The following is a 26,513-nucleotide window of genomic DNA, read 5'->3' as shown; positions in this document are numbered from 1 at the left end:
GTTACCTCATCTGTAAAATGGGGATGAAGACTGTGAGCCCCACGTGGGACAACCTGATTCCCCTGTGTCTACCCCAGTGCTTAGAACAGTGCTCGGCACATAGTAAGCGCTTAACAAATACCAACATCATCATCATCAAGGGAGCAAATCTTTGCATCAACCCACAGCGCCAGGTGCCCTTGACAATGACGGGCCATGTTTTTTGTTTTTTTTCCCACACTCTGAACTGGGAAAAGGCTTTGTTAACATCAGAACCTTGCAGTCAAAGGAAGGACCTACATGCCTGATGGCTCAATAAGTAACAAATGCTTGCCAAAGCTGGGCTCAGTCCTCAGTTCCCAGTTTAGACCCACCCTGAAAGGGGGTGTGTGAGTTCCAGCTTACATACGCGTGCCTGCCCTTCTAACAAACAACGAAGACGCCAGCGATCCCTTCAGCACATGGCCGCTGGTTCCCTCGCACTCAGGCACTTGATTCTCAGAGACAGGGAGCATTTATTGTCACGATAAAGCCAAATCGGGCTAAGGTAGAGATACTGGACTGCATACACTCAGGACATAAAGCCATTTGGACATTCCTCGCTGGGAGCTCTGGCCACCCTGGGGGTCCTGGATGGGCATTTGGGGCTCTGTAGCCATCTTCCCTTCTGTTTGCTGGACCCTGGTCAAGCGCTGGGCCTGAGACAGATTGGCGACCAGAAGCAGCAGGGCTGAATGGGCAGCCTGCCCACTGAAACCCACGAGTGCTCGCTCTGCCGTAGGACCTGACCGTCTGGACCTCCCAGGAAACACTGCCTCCTGCTGAGCCTTACACCTGGTGGGTATCTGGACACACTGCCCACATTGGCCTGTGACAAATGGGAAAAAGGGAGGAGAGCAGTGGAACGGGGAGGCCCAGAGCTCATTGGCATCAGTTCAGCAGTCACGAAGGCGGACACTAGAGAAGTCGATGCCTAGAAAGGAGCAGAAAGCAAGTGGCTCCTTGGAATTTTAAGGTAAGGGATTCCCGGGGGGAGGGATAAAGGGAGCATGTTTCCCCTTCTGGGCCCCTTTCAGGCATTCTGGGCAAACCTGACTCCAAAGAGCCCAGTGGAGGGACCGCTGCTTGTCTACCAAGAGGCCTGAAGTCTTCCTGGGCGTCGGGAAAGGGCCCTGGCTACAGAGCGGTTTAGGGGAAAGGCTCCAGATGGAAAAGGCTCCAAATAGAAAGAAGGCAAATAGCGATTGTGCTTAATGCGCTGAAGCCTGCTGGGATGCCAGTGTGCAACCTCTCAATAGCTGACCTCTCTCTCCACTTTAGGCGATCCCTAGATTCTATGAATGAGCCAAATATTCTCGTCTCCAGATTTCTAACCTTTGTCCTGTACCGTGTGCAATGAAGACTTGGACCTTCAAGAAGCTCCGCCTTGAGGTTGCCAAACTCAGCCCAGGTTTAAACACTTGCTGGCTCTTGTGAAGATATGAAGATTGGGCTCCGCGAGAGTGGGCAGATCTCTCTCTCTCTACCCCCCCATCCCATCCACTCAGGGAGCAATAGTGGGCCAGTATGGCTGGAGGTGGGAAGGAAGAAGGTCAGCTTGGGGAGCGGAGTGTGCCTCAGCAGGGGTAAAGACTTTGGAGACCCATCTGCTAGACAGATCAGTGGTGCAGCAAAGAACCCAATCTCATTCAGACTCGGGGTGCAGCACCCCTAGCTGAGCCTGCCCTCGGCCAGAGGCCCCCTCCTGTTCAAGGATCTCCACCACAAACAGCTCTGGAGCAGGAGCGGGTCCTAGCTACGAGAAGACAGGCCCCAGAAGGCCCAAATTCCCAAGGGCAGGCGATGAACCTGCAAAACCCTGCCTAGCACAGACAAGAGCCACAAACAATGCCACCACGTTGAATGGAAGATCAAGTCACATGACTTCGGTAATGTTCCTGCCTCTCAGGATGACCTTCCCCTTGCAAACAGAACCATCTTAACAACTCCCAGATGAGCAATAGGGGGCCCTCGGGGACGCTCTCCAGCTCGCCCTGCTGCCAAATGCTGGGAGCCTCGATGTGGGCAGCTGGATCTGGAAGCTGCTGATTTAGGTCAAGGAACTCAACTGAAATTATCTGATGCCACTGATTTTTACCAGGGAATATTCACCAAGAAAAATCCCCAAAGTGAAGAAACTTTGAAAAATCAAAATCTATTTCAAAGCGTATGTCAAGTTTACTCTTTTATCACAACTCAGGGAGCAAAGCAAGGGCCATGGCGTCGAGCTGTGGTGAGGTTTCTGCACTTCTCTGGAAGACCTGCTGAGTTCTCTAGCAGGCACTGGAAAAGGAGGTAGCTGCTGCTGCTGATGTCATCATCAGGCAAAGCAGCAGGTCCGGTTCTCAGCGGGCGGTGGTCCACCTGATTCATGCACACTCCAAGATTTACTGCCCCCCACTACGGGGAGGAGATTTAATTTTCTTCCTGGGGATGCTAATGAGTTGCAAATAAATCGTCAGAATAACGATCGGAGTGTCTTATGTGGTACCTGCTGCAGATGGGCTCCTTCTACCCGGGCGGGCCATTGCTCCTTGTTCTGCGAGACCCCTGTGATGTCACCAGAAGAACACCTACATACACTCGGCCCCAGGGGCTGATTACAGAGCCGCCTGTTAGAGATCTCATCCATGGGGATTTTGCCTTGCCAATGCCACTCTTTGACCATCTTTCTGCCAGGCGACAGGCCCAAGAGAGTCACTGCAGGCAAGCAGGCTCCCAAGACAGTTCCGTGCAGGGACCTGAGCATCAACAGTGGCTGTCTTTGAGCTCTCGCCAGCCTGACGTCTTTTCCCCCGTCCCACCCGACAGGTACCCCTGCCGCCTAGGCTGGTGCTAAACCTCCTCCTGGAAAATTGCTATTAATCTACTGTCTTTTTTTAGTGGTCACCAGGGCAGGATAATTACGGATAAACATTCTATTTTTGGAGTCTCCACTCTGGGAGTGAGGGCTTTAAGTAGTGTGCCACCTGGTGGTGGGCTTGAATTTAACCGGCTGTAAATTTAACCAGCTCCAAGGGGCCCGGCCACTCGGGGAGGGGGCTGAGAAGGTGAGCAGACTCCCCTGTTAACACAGCTCGCCTGCCTTTGGGCACTTTAACCTGTTAAATTGAAAAGAAAATGGAAAACTATGAAAAAATAGCTTTTGAGTAAGAAAATGAGCACTTAACAGTGTGAGGGGGCAGAGCACACCGGAGGAACAGGAGCAAGCAAGAGGAGTCAGAAGAGGGTAGAAGAATCACGCATGGGAAAGCGCTGTACTAAGTCATGGGCAAATACAATATAACCAGATAGGACACTGTTCCTGTCCCACATGGGGCTAATGGGGAGACAGAACATATAGCTTTACCCCTCCTTTACAGATGAGGGAACAGAGATGCGCAGAAATTAACTGACTTGCTCAAGGCCACACAGCAGGCAAGTGGTGGATCTGGAATTAGAAGCCAGGTCTCCTGATTCCCAGGCCCATGCTCCTCCCACTAGGCCATGCTGTCTTTCTACTCAATTAACCAGTGACCTCACACTACTATTTTCCTCTGCTACAGTCTTTGGAGGAAGACAGCAACATTAAAAAGCCCCCAAACTTGCACGACAGTACTCAGTTGTAGCACCGAAGAAACCTCAATCACTTGAGGGCTTAAATTTTGGAGTTTTACATGCTTCAGGAGTTAGTCTTTAAATTTAGCATAAGATTTTCTTTTCCTAATGGAGATTGTGCCAGGAGGAAAGATTAGTATATCCTAGAGGGGAGTGAACAAATCCACAGTCTGGGGACTAGCTTCTGGAGGGAAAGATAGAAAGGATGTCAGGGGGAGCACCCTTCTACACTAGAATGGAGGTCAAGGAGGACAACTGTCAATCACACGGTTCCTCTGAGCCTTTCCCTGCCACTGTCGGGAACAGTCTGCTGTACTGGACAACCCCGTAATAGCTCTTCTTATCACCCCAGGCATCAAGATGCATAATTTGGTATCTCAAGGAACTCTGGCACCTCTTCCTTTTTCAGACCAATTCAAAAGGCCTCCCACAAATCAAATCGACATTCTGAACATTGTGTTCACCCCCAAGCCAATCAATTGCCCTACCCTGAGACTACAAGGCTTATTTTGTGACTCTTGCTTTGGCCAAAGAAATTAAGAGAGTTCTTTTATGTGACTTTTCCCCTAGGGAGCCACATTTTCTCGCAACTGGTTTGGCCTCAGCAAATATTAATGAACATAAGTGTAATCCCTAATCAGTTACCACATACCTGTAAATCTCTCTACCCAAAAAAGAAGGTTCTGGCCTTTTCGGATCCCCTGGCAGGACTGTTCCAGGTCTTACTTCTCTCCCACTTCTCCCTCGCTTGTCTTTTCTCTTGTTCCGCCTTCCTGCACCTCTTTTCAGAGCCTCTTCATCACCATCCCCAAGGACCTTGCCTGCAGCAACTGTGTTCCCAGGCTGCCCCAAGCACAAATCTTATCTTTGCCTTCACGCTTCTCCCAAGCGACTCCGGTTTTTACTGTGCAATATAGGTCCAATCCTTCCAATGCCCCAGGCTGCCAAACTCTCTCTCTCTCTCTTCTTGTTCCCCCCCAGACGCTTGCTCCCCTTGTTCCAGCTGTCATCTTCTCCCAAATGATCCCACACAGTGCTCAGCTCACAGTTCTTGGCCCACAGAAGGAGCTCAGTAAATAGTACTGATGGATGCCACACTGACCCAGAGAAAGACATGATGCTCAGCAGGTGACATGTCAGCCGTGTCACCTCTGAACAAACAGATAGCGGTTCACTGTCAGAGGCAACAACTCTGACACATCAGAAAGCTGAACATGCCACCCCTTCTCTGTCCCTAAGCAATGCTCCATCCAGCAGCACTTCCAAAGAACTGTTTGCACCACTCAACATCCCTTTGTCTCTGTTGCCCACCCCGGATCTAATATGGTACTCAACCTTCCGTCCACCCTTAGGCAAACGTTTTCTGTATGTCCTAGTGTTCCGCTGTCCATGTATTAAAACTGACAGCTCTTCACTGCTGGAGAACATAATTGACAAGAATTATTCCCTTTGTGTGTTTTAGAGGCAGATGGTTTGTTTGCATGAATTTAATTCCACACGGAAATTGATTAAATCTTGGGACTGGAATGAAATAAGAACGACTGCTTTAATTTTTCACTTGTAAGTGTATTTGCTTGAAAGTGGCTCTCCCATCATCAGCTCTACGGATACCTCAAATTTCTTTTACATTCTGGAAGCCTGTTTAGGTTTGCATGGGAAAGCAGGCAAGAACATTTTAATTTTTCAGAAATACTTAGGTTCAACATTCAGATGAATCTGAGAAGAGAATGCCACTAACTTATTGCTCTCTTGGTGACTCTTCAGAAGGGAAGAGAGAGGGAGGAGGAAGAGGAGCAGAGAGGAAGGGAAGAAGAGGAGAGAGGGAGGGAGGAAAAAGAAAGAGAGGGAAGGAGGAGGAGGAGGAGAGGGAGGATGGTGAGAGCGAGAAGGGGGAAGAGGGGAGGGGGGTTGGGGTGGGGGGAAAGTGGTTGTGAGACTAAGATGCAAAATTGCCAAAAGTTCCCAGAACTGCAGAGAGCAAACTCATTAGCACCACTGGGCCTGTACACCCTGTATGCCAACCGATTCACTGTACTTCACTGCTGACCTTTCACTCACATCCTGTCTCTGGCCTGGAACTCCCTCCACCTTCCTGTCCAACAGACAATCACTTTCCCCACCGTCAAAGCCTTATTAAATGCACATCTCCTCCAAGGGACCTTCCCCAACTAAGTCCTCTTCTCCTCTTTTCCCACTCCCTTCTGCAACAACCTTGCAATTGAATTTGCACTGTTTAGTCACCCCTCAGCCCTTATACACGTATCCAAAATTTATTTATATTAATGTCTGTCTCACCCTCTAAACTGTAAGCTCCTTGTTGGCAGGGAATGTGTCTACCAACTCTGTTATATTGTACTCTCCCAAGCACATAGTTCAGTGCTCTGTACACAGTAAGTGCTCAATATATGCAAAAGAAAAAAGTGTTCCTGTGAGTGAGGACTGGTGGGAACAGTCAGTCCTGCACGGTCTTCTCAGCCACTCAGGCAAATGTGGATGAAGGGGCATAATCTTTGACTATATAGTACATATGTGCACGAGTGAATGAGTGTGTGTGTGTCTGTGTTTCAATTTGCCTTTCGCAGCCCAGTGCCGCCCCACAATTAGGGGCTTTAATAAATGCTTTTGCTGCTACTGTGGCTGCTGCTGCTGACAGTACAAATTTTGTATTAGCCAAGCTATTACAATTGCAAATCGACCACAGAATGAGCTAAAAATAATCTAAGATGCCTACAACTTCAGGGTCTAACAGTTTGCATGAGCTATTTTACTCAAGGCTGTTTGCTTTGTGGCCACCGGCCATTTAAAAACATTTTTAAATCACTGTACTTATTAGATGCCGTGATGAAAGTCGAAAGAAAGAAGACATCCCACGTATCATGATCCATGTCAATATGGTTAACTTTCTGCCCACAAGCGCTAGGGAGGGGCTAGCTCTCCCACTGCCGAACGCTGGTCACCGGCTTCCGGGCATACCTTGGGCAGGGATGCCCAGCCAAACTACTGCCCACCCTCCATCTACCGGGCCTCCTCTGTCGAGCCAGGGCTGGCCTGGGCTAAAGGGCTTCAGCTTAGGGGGTTTGAACTGCAGAATGGCAGGAGTCACCGCCCCATCTTCCATGCTCCCTTATGGACTTATGTCATGGGTCTGATTCACTCAACCTTCACACACAAATGAAATCCACTTCTCCCATTCTGAAACAAGCACCAACAAAACCACAACGACCCATTCGGAACGTCTGCTCCCTCTGCAGGGGAATGGGATTGGGCAATCGGCCTGGGCCCGCGCCTCCTGGGCCCCTCCCGGAAGACCGTGTCACAAAGTCTGTGGGGCCTCTGCGGGCCAGCTCCGCCTCCCCTCAGGATGGTATAGGAAGCCAAGAGGGAATGATGTCTGTCCAAGTGACAGCAGCAGATCGGGGGCCTGACTCGTAGAACCGTCATCACGGTGAGCCACTGATTGACCAAAGCGCCATGAAACCTTGGCTTCAGGTTCTGCCAGCTCACAGCTCGGCTGTTCCCCAAATCCAAATCAGAACTGTCCAGAACTGAGCATGGGATGCCACCCAGTTGCGTCTCACCTCATTTTAGTCATGGGTTCTTTGAAGGATATAGCATCAACATTTTCACTTGGGAGTTTTTTTTAGGGGTGGGGTGCTATTTAAATCAATAAAAAAACCATTTAGAACTCCTCTCAATCAAAGTTAGAAACCTCTAATGGGGTTTACACAATTGGGCTACTCCCGTTTTTTCCTACTTTCCCAAACGAAGAGCACCCGTGGAGAATCCTAGCATCAAGCAACTTCTCTGTAAAGAGAATAATAGCAATAAAAATGGCACATAAGCACTTATTCTGTGGTGAATGTTGGGGCAGATAAAAGATAATTAATCAGTCCCTAGCCCACCTGGGGTCCATAGTATAAGAGAGAGGGAAAGCAGGCATCTTATCACCATTTCACTGATGAAGAAACTGAGGCTCAGAAAAGTTAAGTGATTTGCTCCAGATCACAAAGCAACCCAGTGGGAGAGCTGAGACTAGAACTCAGATCTCTCGTCTCTCAACCCCATGTTCTTTCCACCAATCTATGGGTAACTGAAGAGGATGAGAGTGAAGCCTGAGTTTATAAATTGAGAGAGGCTTGGCCCATATGCTAGAGAAGTTTGGAACAAGAGCCTTTTCTTTATTCTGAGTCTTACAGCCAGGGAGAAATTAGGGAGGAAGAGAGTTGGGGGTCCAGGGCAGTGAGGGCAGCCTCTAAGCCCAACAGTTTAGGTTCAGTTGTCCAGGATGTCCAGGACTACCCCAAGCCTGCTGGGTGGAGTCCTGGTGGCGGGGACCCAAACGCTCCTAAGAGGAGAAAGAGAAAAAGAGGCAGATGCAGCAGGCCCAGCCTTGTCCTGGATTTAGGAGTTCTCGGGAACTGGAGTCTGGGCCTCTGGCACTGCTCCCCACAAGAGCAGGCCCTCTCAGAGGGCCCCTCGAGAGCAGAACCAGGCGGCTCCACTCTGAGAATGACCCAGTCATTGATTGGTGGGTTGAGCAGGGGTCGAGTCAGAGCTCAGAACAGGAGTTCATCTCGAGCACTCACTTCCCACACCCACCTTTGGTCGTGACCATTTTGGAGGTCACCTCCAGTTTATCCAGTGGCTCGGTCCCAATGTTCTCCAACTTAATGATCAGTTGCTGGGTTTCTCCGTTGAACAACTGGACAGATACGTTGGTCGATATTTCGTCACCAGAGGAAGGTTGCAGTGTGTGAGCAGACCTACCCGGAATGAACAGAAAACGCTGAGCCAACATTTCAGAATTATGCCAATCCGAAGGAAATGTAATCCAGAATACAACAAAAATCATGAAAACAGAAGGTGGAATGTGAGCAAGCATGCCGGCAGATGTGCCAGCATGGGGTTTCTGAGACAGGTGGGGTGCACGACTGGAAGGAGGGGCTCTGAGATGTGTTCATTTTTGCTCCTCAAAGCAAAGCCCCAACAGTTAGACTCATGCTTATTGGCAGGCAGACTGACAGACCTGGACCAATTTTTGGAGGGATGTGCTACCCAGACCGGCTCGACCGGATGCAGCTTTTCTCCCCTCTAATTCTCTAATCTCCTGGCCTGCAAAGTTTGGTCTCCTCACCAGCTCTCCCTCCATCTAAATCCCTTCCTATCTGGTTCCTCACCCACCAGTCTGTGGAGACAGCTCTTACCAAGGTCATCAATAAAAACAAAAGCAACAGTAATGATAATAATAAAACTACCATCACCACCACCACCTTGGACTTAGAGGGCACCTATTTTCCCCATTGCCCTTTCCTGTCAATTATCTCACTTCTCTCTGCGAGGAAGGGAGAGGAGGTTATCACCATCCCTATTTTGAAGATGAAGAACAGATCCAAAGAGGGGCTAGATGACTTACCCAAGGTCAAAGTGAGCCAGTGCCCGAGCTGGGACTAGAATCCTGACCTCCTGACTCCCAGCCCTGTGCTCTTGCCATTAGAGCACACTGGTTTCCTCTAATGACCACCTGGTCAAATCTAAGAGTCTCCACTCTGCCCTCCTCACCACATTTTGACACTGTTTATAACCCACATTCTGGGTTTTGGCAGCTCGATCTCTCAATCTTCCTCCTGCCTCTCTGATCACTGTTTTGAGACCTCTTTGCCTGTCTCCACCTCCTCCTCTGCCTCCTTTCACCCCACCATCAATGTGACTTTGCCTTAGCAACGGGGCAAGACACTAGGCAAGCTGGCTGCTCAGCCATCCTCTAGGTCCTGGTGGGAATAAAGGACTGAAAGGCTGAGCTAGAGATTCTCGTTTTTACCCCCTCCCCAAATTTCAAACCCAATGACTCCAGGTTTGGTGGAATTCTTGATGTTTCTGGAGAGAGAGAAAGAAAGGGTTTTTTGTTGTTGTTTGTTTGTTTTTATGGTAATTAAGTGCTTACTCTATGAGTCAAGCACTGTTCTAAGAGCTGGGGTAGTTACAAGTTAATCAGGTTTGAAACAGTCCCTGTCCCACATGGGGCTCACATGCCAGGTTGGAGGGAGGAGGAAGTGGATTAGGCATATTCCTGAGCCAGCATGGGACCGGGGGTCAGGAGACTTGGGTTGTAGGCCATGCTCCACCACATTCCTTGCTGCCTGACCTTGGGCAAGTCATGTAACTTCACTGGGCCTCAGTTTCCTTAGCTGTAAAATTAGGATAAAAGACCCACTCTCCCTCACTCAGTGAGCCTCATGTGAGACAAGGATTGCGTCTATTGTGATTATCTTGTGCTCCCAGTGCTCAGAATATAATTAGTACTTTATATCATCATTACTCTTATTATTTCTAATACCTTTAGCTGTTGCCTTTCCACATCAACTGCTCATCATCATAACAACCCACCTGTCTTTCCACTTAATATTCTCAAGAGAATTGATCCTAACTTAATAAATGAAATTATTACTAACCCCCTGTGAGCTCCTTCCTAAGTGTTTAGTACATCACCCTGCACATGGAAGGAGCTAAATAAATGTCACATATTGGTATACTCCCATCCATTTAAGAACAGTTTTTACAACAGGAAAACATCTTATACAAGTCCCAAATCCATCCAAAAGGGTGAAAAGGTGTCATTCCATCTCATACCTTGGCAAGGAAGTGCTGATCTGCAACCTGGGTAAAGCAGGAATGACCTCCACCGTTGAACCATTGGTTTTTATCCCAGGGAGATTTTCCAGCAAGCAGTCGCTGAACACACCAAAAACACAAGTGTGGTAGCCTGGCAAGGAAAAGACCATGAAGAGTTTTTGGTCGAAAGTCACTTGCAGCCTGGGACTGTGTTGAAGCTGCCAGACCACTGCTGTCCCCATTCTCAAAGCCTTCCAAAAACCCACCTTTTCCACAAAGCTTTCCTCAATTAAACCTCCAGCATCACCAAGCTGTGCTAATCCAACGGCCACCCTAACGACTTCTATATTTTCACCCATCCTCACACTTAAACACACACACACTCAATTGTTATTTATGCCACTACCACTTATGCCTATGACTCCTCCTATTCCCATTACATATGAATATTTTTTTGTCTGTCCATCTCTACCATTAGGTAGTAAGCCCTTTACCAACAGGGAACATGAGTTTCATTTCTACTGTGCTCACTGATACCTGTTGTCCAGTGCTATTTGCTGCTGATGAAATTAAATCTCTCTCACACTTCAACTGACCCAGTGAAAGCACTGTCTGGGCTCTTTGCTTTCTAGGATTCTGCTTCCCTGCCCACTTCAAAATGGGCTATCCGGTGCAATTGTACAAGCCAAGTGTTGTCATGCTAAGCTGCAGAGACAAAAAACTGGTGGAATGAGCCCACCCACACTACACTACATTTCCCTGGCACATGAGAAACATGAGGACCTAAAGGACAGGACTTACAATTACTTATGCTAGGCTTGAAAGCATTTCAATCAAGTTCATCCTACCCCAACGATGAGTTCAGTTCAATTTGGAACTCCAAATCAAACAGCAGCCTCAAGAGAATCCCTTTCATTACAATGTTTTGCCATTTTTGAGGCACATGGAGAGAATCAGTCTGATCCGACTGGGTAAGCAAGCCATCCGTTAGGTGCATCGATGTTTCTAGGCACCTTTGGCACTTCTAGTCTCAACTCTGTAACTGTTTCAGGCCTTATCCTTCCCTTTCTCCTGCTCAGCTCTCTCCTGAACAAGCACCCTTGTTGACTACTCAGACTCCGCTGCCCTCCCCACCCACCCCGCCGGTGGTCCTCTCCCACAGTGTCTCAAAGGCCTTAGCAGCCACTCTCATGGAGTTAAGGATGACCTCCCCCCTACTTCTTGCCTCCTCTAGCCAAGCAATCTACACACTCTGTAAGAATGGTTTGGTCTTCAAAGCACGCAAATGAATAACCAACTTCTCAAGGACCTTAGCTGGCTGGCTTCTTGCAGGAGGAGAAAGAAACAAGCCTCCAATCCTGAAACAAATTACCTGTAGATGTCGCCTGACATTTTCCCGACAGCCAGTAAAAAAAGCAGAGTTTTTGTCTGAGGATGGAGAACTTTTTTCTAGACATCAAGGCCTCCGATCTCTCCCCTAGCTGCCTCCTCCCTTACCTTTCAGTTCTCTTCTCCTGCTAAGCCTCCGCTTGTCTTCTTGCCGCCTTTCAAGCTAACCTTCAAATTGTGTCTTGCCCTCCATTCTCCAATCTCCCACCCACTGTTCATGTTCTTCCTCATCCTGTCTGGAACTTCTTCTTTCTCAAATCCATCAGACCATCTTCTTCATGACCTTCAAAGTCCCCTAAAAACAAGTTCCACCACGAGGCCTTCCCTGACTCTTCCTCAAACCCTGGTTCTGTCATTTCATCAGCTGCCCTTAAGCATTCATGTGAATGTTAGTTTATTACTTCTCCCGATTTAATCTTTTATTCATTTTTTTGTTGATTTTGGCTTTTATCAGATGTATTCATGTTTTTCCTCTTGTTCCCCTGTGTGACTGCCTGCCTCCCCTTCAGTCTCTAAGCTCCTCCTGGGCAGGAGCCATGTCTTCTATTTTTATCACACGTTCTCAGGCGTCATTACTCTGGGCAGAGGACGTGTTCAATAAATACGAATGATGGTGATGATGGACAATTTGAGAATGGACAAACCTCAATGTAATGTGAGATCTCACTGATCCCCCTTGAACTGTAGCTACGAAGCAATTGGTCCTTACCATTAACAGCAATCTGCCCTGTCGTCTGAGGGACTCCGACCAGGGTCACCGGGTAAAGGCCAGATTCGGCGGGCAGAGAAAGAGCAGCAGGGAGAGACTCAAACTCTACTCCACTTGTCAGCAGACCCTACGAAGAGTGAATCATGTAAAAGAATGTTCTCAACATCCATGCTTTGTGTCATTTCATTCTTAATGAGATCCCACACCAACAAAGCCGAAAATCCAGGCAAGGTACAGGAGAACCCTTTGAAGTAAATTTTCCAACAACTGCCCTTGAGCTTTGATCCCTTGTATATGGACTAAAAAAACCCCAAAACCACCAATGCCAAATGGTATACAGTGCCATCTCTGATTTGGGCCATAAGTATCAGTTCAATCTTAAGCATGAAATCTGTACCCAAATCCCAAAGACCCACTGGAGAGGTTTTGTTTATACTGATGTTAATGAGCTGTTGCAAAAAAGCTGGGAAGCAGTATAGCCTAGCGGATAGATCATGGATCTGGGAGTCAGAAGGACCTGGGTTCTAGTCCCGGCTCCACCATTCTCTCCTGTGTGACCTTGGGCAACTCACTTAACTTCTCTGTGCCTCAGTTACCTCATCTGTAAAATGGGTATTACGACTGTGAGCACCATTAGGGACAGGGACTGTGTCTAATCCGACGTGCTTGTATCTACCCCAGCGCTTAGAACAGTGCCTCTCACATAGTAAGCGCTTAACAAATACCACAATTATTATTACTATTATTATGAAGAAAAGAATCCTTACCTAAGAGAAAATGGCAAATACCAGTCTCTCTCAAGGGCTAGACACTGAATATTTATGCTTCTTTCATATTGCAGATAATGCTTGGAGCAGAGATGGCTACTAGGATATGTTAGGGTAACTGAGAAGAGCAATGTAGGCCCCCATGTCCCTTCCCCAGTGGGCTCTTGGGAATTATATCCTCTGGTAGCAGCACCACCATCTTGCTTTGCCATTTGTCAAGTGCTTACAATGTGACAAGTACTGTATTAAGTGGTGAGAAGAAATCCCAGGACAATTGATTCAGGTAGGCCCATCTCCCAGGGAGAGAAGAAACTAAAAGAACAAATTCAATCCAAGACGTGCCCTGCTACAAAAACCATTTTAAATGCCTACAACGATAACAAATCCCAATCCCTTTGAAAAACCCTCTCATAATTCATGTTCAGCTTCAAATTCCAGTTGAAGGCCCCGCTATGCTTGTTCATGCACTGTCGTATGTGGAGGTGGGCTAAAAAAAGAGCAGAGATCAAACACACAAATGCTTCTCCACTAAAGGGAGAAGCTTAAAAATTGACATGAATGAATTATAATGCTTAGTGGCTCGACATAAACAAATCTTTGAGACTCTGTGGGGTAAAGAAAAATAATGGCATGTTAGCTTAGGAATGTTATAGAAAAGCTAGGATAGACATCTGGATGGGGGTATACGGAATAAGGAATACTATGGTCTGATCATAGCCTGCAACACTAAAGTTATACAGAAATAAATATGTGGGAGTATCCTGTCCACCACTTGACCAGGAATGAGGAAAGTGGCAGGAATTGTTACACGAGACTGGGAATGCTGAAAAACTAAGCCAGGAAGTAAGAGTGAAGACTTAAATTAGTCTCACCTATACTGACTCCAGAGAAGCACAGAGAAGGTTTTTGGATAGGAGAAACAGCTGCTTTCTGAAACAGGTGTCTCACCTCCAACAGGACAGGGTTAGAGGCAGGATTCAAGTCTGAACACTGCTGGATCTGAGGCAGGAGGCACGTGTGAGTGAGCACAGTTTGGTTTAATGTTCTTGCTGATGGAGAAGGCCAATAGAAAACCCAACCCAACAATATTTCCTTTTAGAAAGGGAAATCCTGAAAATACCTGGGCCTCGTTAGAAAAAAGGCTGAAAGGTCCAAGAGACTGGAGACTGTTAACCAAACAGCACCTTTCAGGCCAAGGTGAAATAAGGGGAGAAGGAGCGGCTTCCAAATGAAAAAAGATCAAGCCCTCCGTCAGGAACCCTGCATGGCTAATTGGGGAGTGAAAGAGGTCACCGGGGAAACAGGCCATCCTTTCAAAATGGAAAGTTCACCTATGCGAAGCAAACAGTAAAGTCCAAGAAGGGGGTTATGGCAGGTACACACAGAAAATGAGAGTCCCCTGGCTAAGGATGAGACAGAGAAAAACAAAAGACTCTTCAAAATTACCAAAGACCATAGATATGTAAATATAGATAGTTGTGAGTCTCTTATGAGTACGTATGTGGCTGATAAGGCCAATGTGGGATCCACAGTCGAACACCTTGGACACCCAAAAAGGCTCTCCCTGTTGTGTTGTTTTGCTTGATGTTTATAGTGCCTGGCACCGTTTTCTATTTTGCCTCCTTGCCTCTCTTTCCTCGTGAAACCAGAGACCACTTCACAACTGTGGGTGACAGACGTATTGGAGCGAAGAGGTGACAGACGTATTGGAGCGAAGAGGAGGCAGTCAAGAGGTACAGTGAATCCTTGCTTTGAATGTTTGCTAAGGTAAATGCTGGGGAGATAGTTTTTTTATGGCATTTGTTAAGCATTTACTATGTGCTAGGTACTGTACTACGGGCTGGGATAGACCCAGGATAATCAGATTGGACACAGTCCCTGTCCCACACAGGGATCACAGTATTAATCCCCATTTTACATATGAGGTGCCCGAGGTACAGAGAAGCCAAGTGACTTGCCCAAGGTCACACAGCAAACAAGTTGCAGACCTGGGATTAGAACCTAGGTCCATGTTCGTTCCACTAAACCACACTGTTTCACATTCTCAAAACCTTCTTGTTGGGTCGCAGACAAGTCTCAGAAACTGAACATAATTTGGGGGTATCATCCATAGAAGGCGCTTATTAAACTAGGCACAAACTAGGTTATTCAAGCCACCGATCTGAGCCCCTGGCCATCCCCACTCTGAAGGCTGGCAGTGTAGGCTTCAGGAATTTGTATTCTCCATCTAGGTTTGTAGCTGTTGACCCAGACTGTGAAACAGCTTAGAGAATCTGAGGCGTGATCTCGAAGATTTATTTCTTAGACACACTTTCTAACGTCCCCAATTTTAACTTGAGTTATGGCACCGCACTGAGGCATGAACAACTGCAAGACTGGCACACATTCACTAGAGACAATTCCAACTAACACAATTTTAGACTTAAACCCTGACCCCAAAAGGCCTAAAGAGTAAAATAAAGATGCCTCCTGATGTGAGACTTAATTGAACGGCTGTCTCATTCAAATCCAAGTTCCTTCAAGTAAGGAGCTGCCTTCTAGGAGTCCTTTTTCTTCGTTTGTTTGGGGCTTTTTGCCGTATTTGTTAAGTGCTTACTTCATTCCAGGCACTGTTCTAAGCATCGGGATACATACAAGGTAATCAGCTTGGACTCAGTCCCTGTCCCACATGGGCTCACAGTCTTAATTCCCATTTTACAGCTGAGGCAACTGAGGCACAGAGAAGTTGATTAACTTACCCAAGGTCACACAGCAGACAGGTGGCCTGGGTTCCAATCCCAGCTCAGCCAATTAATTGTTTTGTGATCTTGGGGAAGTCAATTGACTTCTCTGTGCCTCAGTCTCCTCAATAGAAAAATGGGCATTCAATAACTGTTCTCCCTCCTAGACAGCAAGCCTCATGTGGGACAGGAATTGTGTCTGACCTAATTGACCTGTACCTACCCCAGCACTTAGAACAGTGTTTGACACAGAATCAGCACTGAAAAAACATCATAGAAAATAAGTAATAGAGTCAGGATTAGAATCCAGGGCCTTCTGGCTCCCAGGCCTGTGCTCTATCCACTAGGCCATGCTGTTTCTCAAGACTGCTGGGGAATCCTGAGAGTTTCCTTTTCTCTTATGAATCTGGGATGATTATGGTCAGACTGTCTTGGATTCTTGAATTAACTCAGAAACATCCCCACAGAACTACCTGATAAGCTTCAGTAGTTTCCTAGGGTATCTGCTTCTGATGAGGAACAAAACACTGATTGTCCATTTTTTAAAGAAACTATCATTCCTCAGCACTCATCTATCCTGAGAGCTGCAGAGCAGGGAATTAATACCCTGTTGAAGAGCAGAGCAGGGCAGACCAAGAGGACTGAGCCGAGATCCAGGGCAGCTGTCAACCCAGCAGCAACCACACAAACGTGTGGCCTCTGACCATTAGGAGACAATTAAATGTATATGGAAATATTCATCCCTGCATACTTTGTGCAGGAAGGATGCCAATAAAGTTCAATGAGGATTTCTTAGACAGGCATGTAATGATTACATCTCAAAGAGTTGACTGAGTTCTGGCTGAAATCAGGTCCCATTTTAATGCAAACGTAAGAGCAGATAGCAGCAGTACTAGAAGAAAGCACAGAAATGCCCCTCTACCCTCCCACCCCTAGCGCCACATGGGGCATTAATGTTTCAAGGGGGCAGAGCTGCATTGTATAGGTAGTTCAATAGCAACAATCTTCTTCAGAAGATTCCTCTATCAGAAGAAATCTACTCCCCAAAGCCTAAGAGGCATGTTGCTTTTTGCCTGCTTTACCAAATTCTGAGACCCACCAAAGCAGCTGACCTGACTGGTGAGCTATAAGCAGGAAATGAATGGGAGGAGAAGGTAAAATGAGCATTTTAAACTGCGCTGGACCATGGGGAGACAACAGATGTTCCTTAGGCTTGGTTTCTCCTGGCTGGATGAGCATAGCCCTCTGCTCCTCTCAGATGAGCTGGTCAGACCAGACTAGACCAGACATTCTAATCCCACCTCTGCCACAGTGAGCTTTGTGACCTTTAAGAAACTCACCTGGTATACCAGCAAGACCGCAGTGTAACCTCCCACGTACTACTCACCCAGTTGTGCAATACGGGGCAAGCCTTAGCCCTAATCAACAAATTACAAACCCTTGTAATCCAAAAAAAACTCATTTACCCATAACTTCAAGGGTTCTGCCCACTTGATCCATCCAAGACCTTCCTCCAAACGTGGAAATAAACTGCATTCAGTTCTCCAGAAGCCTATTTTAGCCCCTCTGGCAGAGTTAGGCACTTTGGGGGGAAGTACTGACTCTCGCAGATCTCTGAGGGATCATGTGGTGCACTGAAATGAGATTTGCACAGCTGGAGGTGGCAAATCTCTGAAAGGTGAATATCCAGTTGTGATCCATGTAATAGTAATCTTGGTGTTTGTTAAGTTTTTTACTCCAAACACTCTGCTAAATGCTGGGAGAGATACATGATAATCAGATTGGACACAGTCCCTGTATGACATGGGGCTCATAAACTAATCGGGGAGGGAGAACAGGTATTTAATCCCCGAGGCACTGAGAAGTTAAGTGACTTGCCTATACGTTGCTAAAAGTAGATATACACAAAGAGATTACTATTTCTCTCTCTCTACATATATATACATATGTATATATAAATATATGGGGGGGGTGTGTGTGTGTGTATGTGTGTGTGTGTTGGTGATGGACAGAGTCTCCCAGTGAAAACAAGCCTCAGTTCGAGACAACAGGATGTAGACCCAGCGTGGAGAAATAGATTCTGGTACTGGTAGTGTGTACAACGTTACTTGCACTCTCCAATCTCTGCCCATTATGGTCCAGTTCGGGCACAATGTGCGACAAGCTGGGAGGCAAGCAGGGGTGCGGCACGCCGCAAAGGGCACGCCACAAAGGGCACGTGAAGGGTTTTTTTATGTACAGGATCGGCCGATGGCCAAAGCAACTATAGCAGAGTACCAACACCGTGCCATAGGCTGTGACCTACACTTACCCATGCATTTGAATATTTAAAGAGGCACTAATATACACCAGGAAAGGCGGCAAGTTCCCAATTCTGGAGATTTGATCTAGCAACGTTACCTTATATTGCCCTCTAGTGTTGCTAGACACTATCTGAACTATCATGATCTCAAAGCAGTCAGGGCAAGTTGGAAGGTCTACCACAACACAGAAAGAAGAGAGTCCAAAGAAAGGCAGGTGGCAGTGAGTGACATTCTTCCCAGAAATATCTAACACTCCGATGCTCTTAATTAAAGGGGATTAAGCCATACTGTGCCACATAAACAGTCCACCATTAAGGGGTGAGGTTTACAGCAGATGAGCTCTTGCACTTCATAAAGAGTTGTTTTGTGGGTATTTGTTTCTAAGAGAATTTCCTGAACTTTATCAATGGACCATTTAGATACATTGTGATCCATCCCCTGTAAGCATGTACCACATCACATGTGATGATATCTGTTGCTGAATTGTACATTCCAAGCGCTTAGTACAGTGCTCTGCACATAGTAAGCACTCAATAAATACTACTGAATGAATGAATGATGATAACAGTAATAATGATGGTATCTGTAAAGCTCTCACTCTGTGTTGAGCACTGTTCTAAGTGTTGGAGGTAGATAAAACTTAAATCATGTTGGACACAGTCCCTGCCCCACATGGGACTCACTGTCTAAGTGGAAGAGTGGAAATGTACTGAATCCCCACTTTACAGATGAGGAAATTGAGGAACAGAGAAGTTAAGTGACTTTCCCAATGTCACACAGCAGGCAACTGGCAGAGTTGATATTACTACCCAGGTACTCTGATTCTCAGGTCCGTATTCTATCCGCTAGGATTCTCTTGTGAGGGAAACAAGCTCTTGAGAGGAGTTTCCAGGTCCTGAATCTACCCATAGAATTGTCCAACCTAATTTGGTAAAGAAAAAAGAGTCATTTTTTTCTTTAGGCTTTTTGATTATAAATAAAATTAGATTTCTCTGATCAATCTAGTCAATGCTCTTTTTAAACAACATTAGCCCTTTTCCTTTGTAGGTTTTGCCATGTCGCATTCCTTTAATGCCATTTGAATCTCTATAAACCTCTGAATTTATAACTGAAATGATTCCAACTGGGTAAGTGAGAGTAAAATACTTTTATTTATTCATTCGATTTGTATGGCCTCTTTCCCCTAAAAATGTGCTGTTCGACCCTGCCTTCGTGATTATTTTTAACCTATCCCTAACTGCTAGGAAATCAGAGTGAATATTCAATTTCAAAAGACAATTTACTAGCCATGTCAACATGAAATTCACATGCTTTGCTAAAAGCCTGAAAGGCTTTTCTAGGGAAAAAAGGATAATTTCATTCACATAGTTCCTGAAAATGCTCAAGTGTTTGCATTTCTCTCATCAATAAGTCACTGGCAACAACGATTATCTACTGTGCCTGTTCGTATCCTATTTTGACAAAGTTCATGAACCCGACCCCTTTGAGAGCCCATATAAATGAACAGGACTAGTTCTGCTCCCCCCACCAACTATAGGTTTAGAAAGCAGCTTTCACTCTCTGGTTCAGGGTGTTTGCCCAGAAAGATCTCCAGGCTCATTAAGCTCACCGAGGGCCATTAATCCTTGAAGAAAGGCAGGCGTTAAAGTACAAGTCATCCCCCTGTCTGTTTAACCTTTAGCAACCAGCTTCCAAATTGATCTCCCTGGCTTGTGTCCAGGAGCAGATGGATTTTATCTGCTGGGCTATCAACAGCCAGGTCAGGCAGGCAAATCTCTGATGAGCTCATAACTCTTTCTGCAACCAGCGATGCCTACGCAAAGGTGGGATTTTGGAAATTTGTTCCCAAATGTGTTTTGACATCAATGTGAACACGTATTGGGACCCAGAGACAGGTGCCAGGAGGGGGTTGAACGGGAAATAGGGAAATGGCCGAAGTTCATTTCTCCGGGCAGTTGTTTTAATGACAGGCTTTAGAATGCTTCATATCAATGGGATTAAAGTGCATTTTTCCATGACTGAAGATTGGACCCAAGCAGATACATAAATGTCAGAGACAGGAACAAAAAAGTTAACATTTGAATAACCCCTTGGAACCCCCAAGACATGCTTCTGGGTAAAAGTTAGAAGTTGAACACTTTCCCCAACTGGGGCAACTTGGCTAGGCAAGGTTTTGGGACAACAGCACAGGGAGTCCAGGGAAAGTGTGGGCCACAGAGGCAAGGAACAGACACGCCAGCAGGAATCCTGCAGAGCTAGTAGAGGATCAGAAAGAAAGCAAAGAGAAGACACCATCTGTGGAATACTCCCCCAAGCAAGGAAGAGGGCAGGCCGCAAAGAGTGGGAGGTCAGGAATAACTCTCAGAAGGGCACTTTATGAGAGATGGCAAAAGACAACAACAACAAAAAACTTCCATTTACAGCCAGCTGCTGCAAGGGAATTGGCAGGTGTCACTCAAGGCTCAAAGGTCAAAGGGGGATAGATGAGGGGCTTAGTGACTTCTTGGCTTGATTTTTGCTTGTAGCAGACAGGACAGAGGACCTGAATCAAGTGTGTTTCACAGATAGGCTCCATCCAAGAGTCCTGAAGGAACATGGAGGTGACATGGTGGGACTCCTGGGGCACAATGGACAAGGCGGATAAAGAATGGTGGGTCACCCAATCCTGCCACACCGGGACCAGGGGCACCCAATGACAGCAGGCTCAGGGATGATCTCTTCAATACAAAGGGAAACTAACAAAAGGAAACAAAGTCAACCAAACCAAATGAGGAAAGATGCTAGGCCTACAGAACATGGATGCTATTCAGACAAAAAACACCATTAGGTTTGAGTGGTTTGGCTAAACTTATCGACAAAGCTTCCACAGTGGTTAATAAAGGGACAATTTAGGGGCAAAGAGAGAATAGGATTTGGTACATTCCTAAAGATTAGGGTGGGCGTCAGGAAGGGCAACTGTTATACTACTCCTCCAGCATCCTGGTGCCACTGTGGGAGACACACCAAGTACAGAACTGGAGAGATATGGCGTCTCAGGCCAATTATGTTCTTGCATTCACAGTGATGAGATGCTGAGAAATGACAGGCCGAAGGGACCAATATAGAACAAGAGTTGAGCAAGCACCTTGTGGTGCTAAAGCCAACCCCTCGGTCAGTACATCTAAAGAGAGGACTAAAGAGTTGGAGCAAGGTTTTCTGACACGTGAATTTCAAGAAAAGCCAAGAAAGTGAACTATGCCCAACACTCTGCCGGCGCTCAATGAATACTTCTAATTGACTGACTGCTTACCATTAGCTAAATGACACTCCATCTGAACAAGCAGAACATTTTGCTCCCTAGACCATTTCTCAGCTCGAGCGAACAGAAAAGCCTTATTCCCAGGGCGGCCTGGAGGCACCAGTCTGCCTTGCTGGGGAAGACAGAGATGCTCCTTGGACAGACCATATTTAATACCTGCCCATTGTCCCAAGGGCTTGTGTGTTCTCATTCGGTACCGGGAGAGGGAGAACATTTGTTCTTCATTGCTTATTGTCATGAACGAGCCCCCGGCTAGCATCCTCCACCAACCCCTTGGTTTCCAAGAGTTAAAGAGACATTAGGAAATCCAGACCTCCTGCAGAGAGCTTTGCCACCGCAATCGATAACCTCCAAACAAAAACATTCCACTCTGAGCTCTGGGGAGGAAATCAAAAACCATCACCATCCTGTAATATTCTAAACTGTCTCTGCGTAAACCACTTAACAAAAATCTTCCAGAGTTCGCTTAGAAAAATGAATGCACAGTGTAGACCGTCTCCAGATATAAAATGAATTCATGATTATAGCTCAAGAAGGAATTCCACATTTTCTGCAAACTGACTAGGGAATTAGGGGCACAGCTTCAGTCAACTCTGACAGAAATTGAATTTCTAGAAAAGAATGATGACTTAAAACCCAGAGGGAAACCCAGAGGGAAACCTGCAATGGTTTGTTAAGTGTCCTTCCCAATTTTGTCTTCCTAATTGCCTTGATCGGGTTATTATTTTTGAATCATTGAAAGGAACTGCACTTAAATCTACAGGATACAAATCTAGCTTTTAAAACCCCTGCTAGTTGCAGGCATTTCATATAAAAATAAAAAATTGAGACTTAAAAATGTATCTAGTCTGCTAACCTTTGGTGCTGGCTTCATACATGAAAAATTATTGAATGGGGATCTGCCCACTTCGTTCCTCTCACACTAACCTACTCACTATGCCTCAATCTCGTCTCTCTTGCTGACAACCCCTCGCTCGCATTCTCCCTCCTGCCTGAAGCTCTCTCCCACTTCATATCTGACAAACCACTCTCCCCATCTTCAAAGCTCTACTAAAATCATATCGCCTCCAGGAAGCTTTCCCTGACTAACCTCTTATTTCCCCATGCTATTCTCCCTCCCTTCTGCATCACCTAAGTAATGAAATCCATACCTACAAAGCACTTTGGTACTCACCCCATCCAACAGCATCTATACACATATCCTTATTCCCTGTTGTTTTCCCTACCTGAAATGTAATGTTCGTCTCCCCTCTAGATTGTAAAATCACTGAGGCCAGGAATTGTGTTTACCTACTCTTTAGCACTCTCCTAAGGGCTTAGTACAGCACTCTGCACAAGACAAGTGTTCAATAAATACCACTGATAGATTGATCCAAATTCATGACTGAGGTTGAATGCATCTCAAGTCACCTACCATGTTTTCCACTCGGAGCTCAAAAGGCATTGGATTATACACCATCAGCTGGACTTCACATACATCTCCTTGAACCCACTGGAAATCTGTAGTACACAGAGAAAAATTCCAGATAGTTATTTTTCCAACTTCAGCCAGCAACATATTCTGTGTGTAGGAACAAGCACACAGGTGATCTTCACTATAATCTAACCTTCAGTGCTTTGCTAAAAAGTGGAATCTACCATTTTGACAGGCAATTCATAGAGTTGTTTTATTCAGGTCATCTACATTTGAAATTAATCTCTGGCATTCCAGAGTTTGCACAGAGAATTGCAACCAGATCAGTTAGACAGAAAACAAGTGAGTAAAAGAATCTATTGTCTTGAGACTTAGAACAATTGTTACATTGAGTATTTTCCTCAGAGTATAATGATTCAAATAAATAATTTAAGGAGACAGATAACTTAGCAAATTAATACTAAATATTGGAAAGCTGTTTTAAAAATTACCCTCATGGGTATCATTTTCCCAGAGACCTGACATCCTGTTTTGTGATAATCATTCATTCCAGGTACACTAGGATTTGTTTACAAAGCATGAGAAAAGCAATGCAGAGATGTGGGATTCTGTAAGCCTCCATGCTGGTCCGGTTGATAAGAATATTACCATAAAAATGCTAGTGTGCATCCACAGAACAGACATTCCACTTTCCTTTCCAAGACAGAGAGGCATTTACACGTTGGGTTTTATGATGTTGCAAGAGAAATACTGCATTTTTATCATTCAAACGTATAGAATCACAGTGCAACGAGGAGTGGTCTGTCCATTCGGGATCATATGGGATGTCAACCAGGGTGAGATTCAGCGGGTTTCTGGCATTGAATATGGCCAATGAGTGCCAGTGATCCAGAAGATCTGATTTCCTCAACACTTGGGCACACATTTTCACGTGATTCACCTTTTTGGTAAGCTCCTGGTAGGCACAGATCGGGTCTACCAACTCTATTGTATTGTACTTTCCCAAGGACTTAATAAAGTGCTCTGCACACAGTAAGGGCTCAATAAGTACTACCGACTGATTGAATGATTGAGTCTCTAAAAGACCCCTTCATGACCCGATGTCTAGATCCACATGAAGATGATGCAGACTGCCTGAGTGGGCCAAAAACTCCAGCTGACTCTCAGGGATGGGCTACTACATTTAAAACCTTTTACAAAAAACACTTACTCTGGGCATTTATGAGTAGAAACTGTCTCGGCTACAGAATGATACCCGTAATTAGCCCTTTGACAAATGGTTTTCCTGTGTAACTGGCATGACTGCCAGGGAAACAGATGCAATACAAGGACTTTCCATCCTTCCAGAGAACATAGTTAAGTGACAGGCACATGTGGCCTGCATCTATTCAGTAGAGGATCAGCTGGGTGAACTGCTATTTTGCAGACTCAAAAGTACACATGCCACTGCTCATCAAAAAAGCAGAAATGTCGTTCATGGAGAAGCACTGGAGGGAAGACACAGTTATTAATTTGGACACTGTCCCTGACCCACAAGGAGATCACAGTCTAAACAGGGGAGGGCAGAGAAGCAATTCAAAAAGGACTATCGCCTCACTCTGGTTAGCATTCTGAATTGGTCCCATGAAAATAAAGCGCCAAGCAAAGATAACAATAAACTAAGTTCAGTTGCCCACAGGAAATAATGTAAAAGACATTAAGGCATCAATGCATTCTCAAGGTCCAAAAAATTATCCAACACGATGTAAGTAATTTAAACCCCAGTTACAAAAAGGTGACAAAGCTATATGGTCAAATAAATCTGTAAATACTCATCCAGTGTGATCTTTCACATTCTGGTCAGCAAAAAGGCACCTTATGCTAACAAATCTACTATTATCTGCGCTGAATAGGTGTCATTTTCTAATGCTCTACTAACATGGACTTTGCCCATTCTAGCAAGTCAGTCAAAATGCTTCAAGGGGTAAGAAGGGAGGTGCTTAGCTCAAGGCATACTTTGCAACCTTTCCTCAATACCGAGGAAGAGCACTAAAAGAAGTGTGTTACGGGTGGGGGCGGGGGGTGTACAAGACAATAGGCTATATTTAACAATTCAAGAGAAAACAGAAGGATTTTTTTTTTAAATAACCAATAATGACTTCTTGTTCCATTGAGTCTTGATGGCTGCTGGCTTGGCCAACCATGAAAAACAGGCTCCAGTGCCCTTACGATGGCTCAGTAAATGAAGTAAAAGCTCCACCTGGATTACAAAATAGTACAGTAGCTGGTGGAATGTTACACCCAAAAGGCTTGTGTTGTGAAAAGAACATTCCCTGACTCTTCCCTCAAGTTCTGCCACATCTCATCAAGGAAGTACATGCTATGGCAGATGTGACCATTCCCACTTCTGAACTCCTAGAAACACTACCAGGCGAAAGAAAGGGGCTTCAGGAAGCCCTTCCTGGGAAAGGAACAGCACCAGAATTTCCCATATACACTGTCCCCATCTCAAGATACTTTTGTGTGCGATTTGAAGAGGACGCAAGGGAAGACAGCTAATCCAGGGCCATAGAGGGGCTGGGAATTGGCCCTCACATAATTGAAGCGGCTCTGGGGGAATGACTGTCCACGGAACTACATCATTGAATTTCACCTGGTGGAACAGAAACCTGCAGTCCCTAATCCCCTCCGTGGACTGTGATATCACAGATGGTTTTGCATCACCTTCCTCACATCCTCTCATTACCTATTAATGGGTGACAGCATGAGTTTTGGAGAACAGGGGTTTTCAAGAATGCAACTTTAGCCTTGGAGCAGGAAGGACTGTTCTACTTTCAAACGAGATGACAGCTAAAAACAGCTACGGAAAAGGAACACATGCATTTATTTGGAAGTCTGGTCATTAAAGCCATCAGAATAAGAGACAGAATTAGGCATGGTTCAAGATTAATGTGGAAAAAAAGACCAGGACTTGTGGCCTTACCTATTTTCTTACTTTGCTCTTCTCCCCGGTGGTGTGCGATAATCGGAGAGTAAATGAAGGGACTCTTGGTTGATGTGTTCTGACCCAATAAGCTTTTAATTTTCTGGGGCCGCAAGCTGGCAGGTAGGTTCAGAAGTTTCACGCGCCTGTTGATTTAAATGGGACCGAAAGAGTTAAGCTACATCTCAACCACAAAAGTCTTCTGGCACAAGCACCGAGAACGAGCTCTTCCAGGGAAAAGCAAACACAGCTCTCCATCAAATATACCCGCAGATGAGCTGGGAGAAGAATCATGACCAATGAAGTTGGAGACTTCTTAAAGGATAATGACAGAAATGCCAAACAGTGATATTGGCCACCAAATCCATAGCTTCACCTTCTAAATCGCCGGTCCATCCCGGGGCCAGGCTGAGCAACAGTTGCTCTTACCTTACGATGGGGAGTTTGGTGAAGGGAACAGGAGGCAAGTTTAAACCATCCGGGAGTGTAATAAACTCCATGGTGCCAGGGCACTTTGATGTGTAGTTCTCTAAACTCTGGGTTACATCTTTTTTTTCTAAAGCCAAAGGGGAAGAAAAGAGACAAGAAAAATGGTCTCATCAGCCATGAAGTCACATTCAATCAATGTAAGAGGATTTTCTTAAGGATATTAAAATCTTTTTTCCAGTCCACCCAAAAATGGAGTTACCTGATCCAATTGTAAATCTATAGCTCAACCAATTTCCAC

The 26,513-nt window shown here is 45.8% G+C and overlaps 1 protein-coding gene across 1 annotated transcript in view; it reads right to left on the bottom strand.

The window, feature by feature from the left end:
• The window catches only part of TRAPPC9 (trafficking protein particle complex subunit 9), a 191,167-nt gene that overhangs the window by 128,634 nt on the left and 36,020 nt on the right, over window positions 1-26,513 (bottom strand). Inside the window, exons 10-15 of the mRNA XM_029062397.1 lie at window positions 26,216-26,342; window positions 25,787-25,932; window positions 22,825-22,910; window positions 12,323-12,449; window positions 10,243-10,375; window positions 8,215-8,378 (exon numbers count right to left, since the gene is read on the bottom strand). Of these exons, the coding sequence (XP_028918230.1) occupies window positions 8,215-8,378; window positions 10,243-10,375; window positions 12,323-12,449; window positions 22,825-22,910; window positions 25,787-25,932; window positions 26,216-26,342 (783 nt within the window). The remainder of the gene's footprint in view (window positions 1-8,214; window positions 8,379-10,242; window positions 10,376-12,322; window positions 12,450-22,824; window positions 22,911-25,786; window positions 25,933-26,215; window positions 26,343-26,513) is intronic.

The sequence above is a fragment of the Ornithorhynchus anatinus genome, chromosome 4 (genome assembly GCF_004115215.2).
Source record: "Ornithorhynchus anatinus isolate Pmale09 chromosome 4, mOrnAna1.pri.v4, whole genome shotgun sequence".
Classification (NCBI taxonomy): Eukaryota; Metazoa; Chordata; class Mammalia; order Monotremata; family Ornithorhynchidae; genus Ornithorhynchus; species Ornithorhynchus anatinus.
This window is presented reverse-complemented; position numbering and strand designations above follow the sequence as displayed.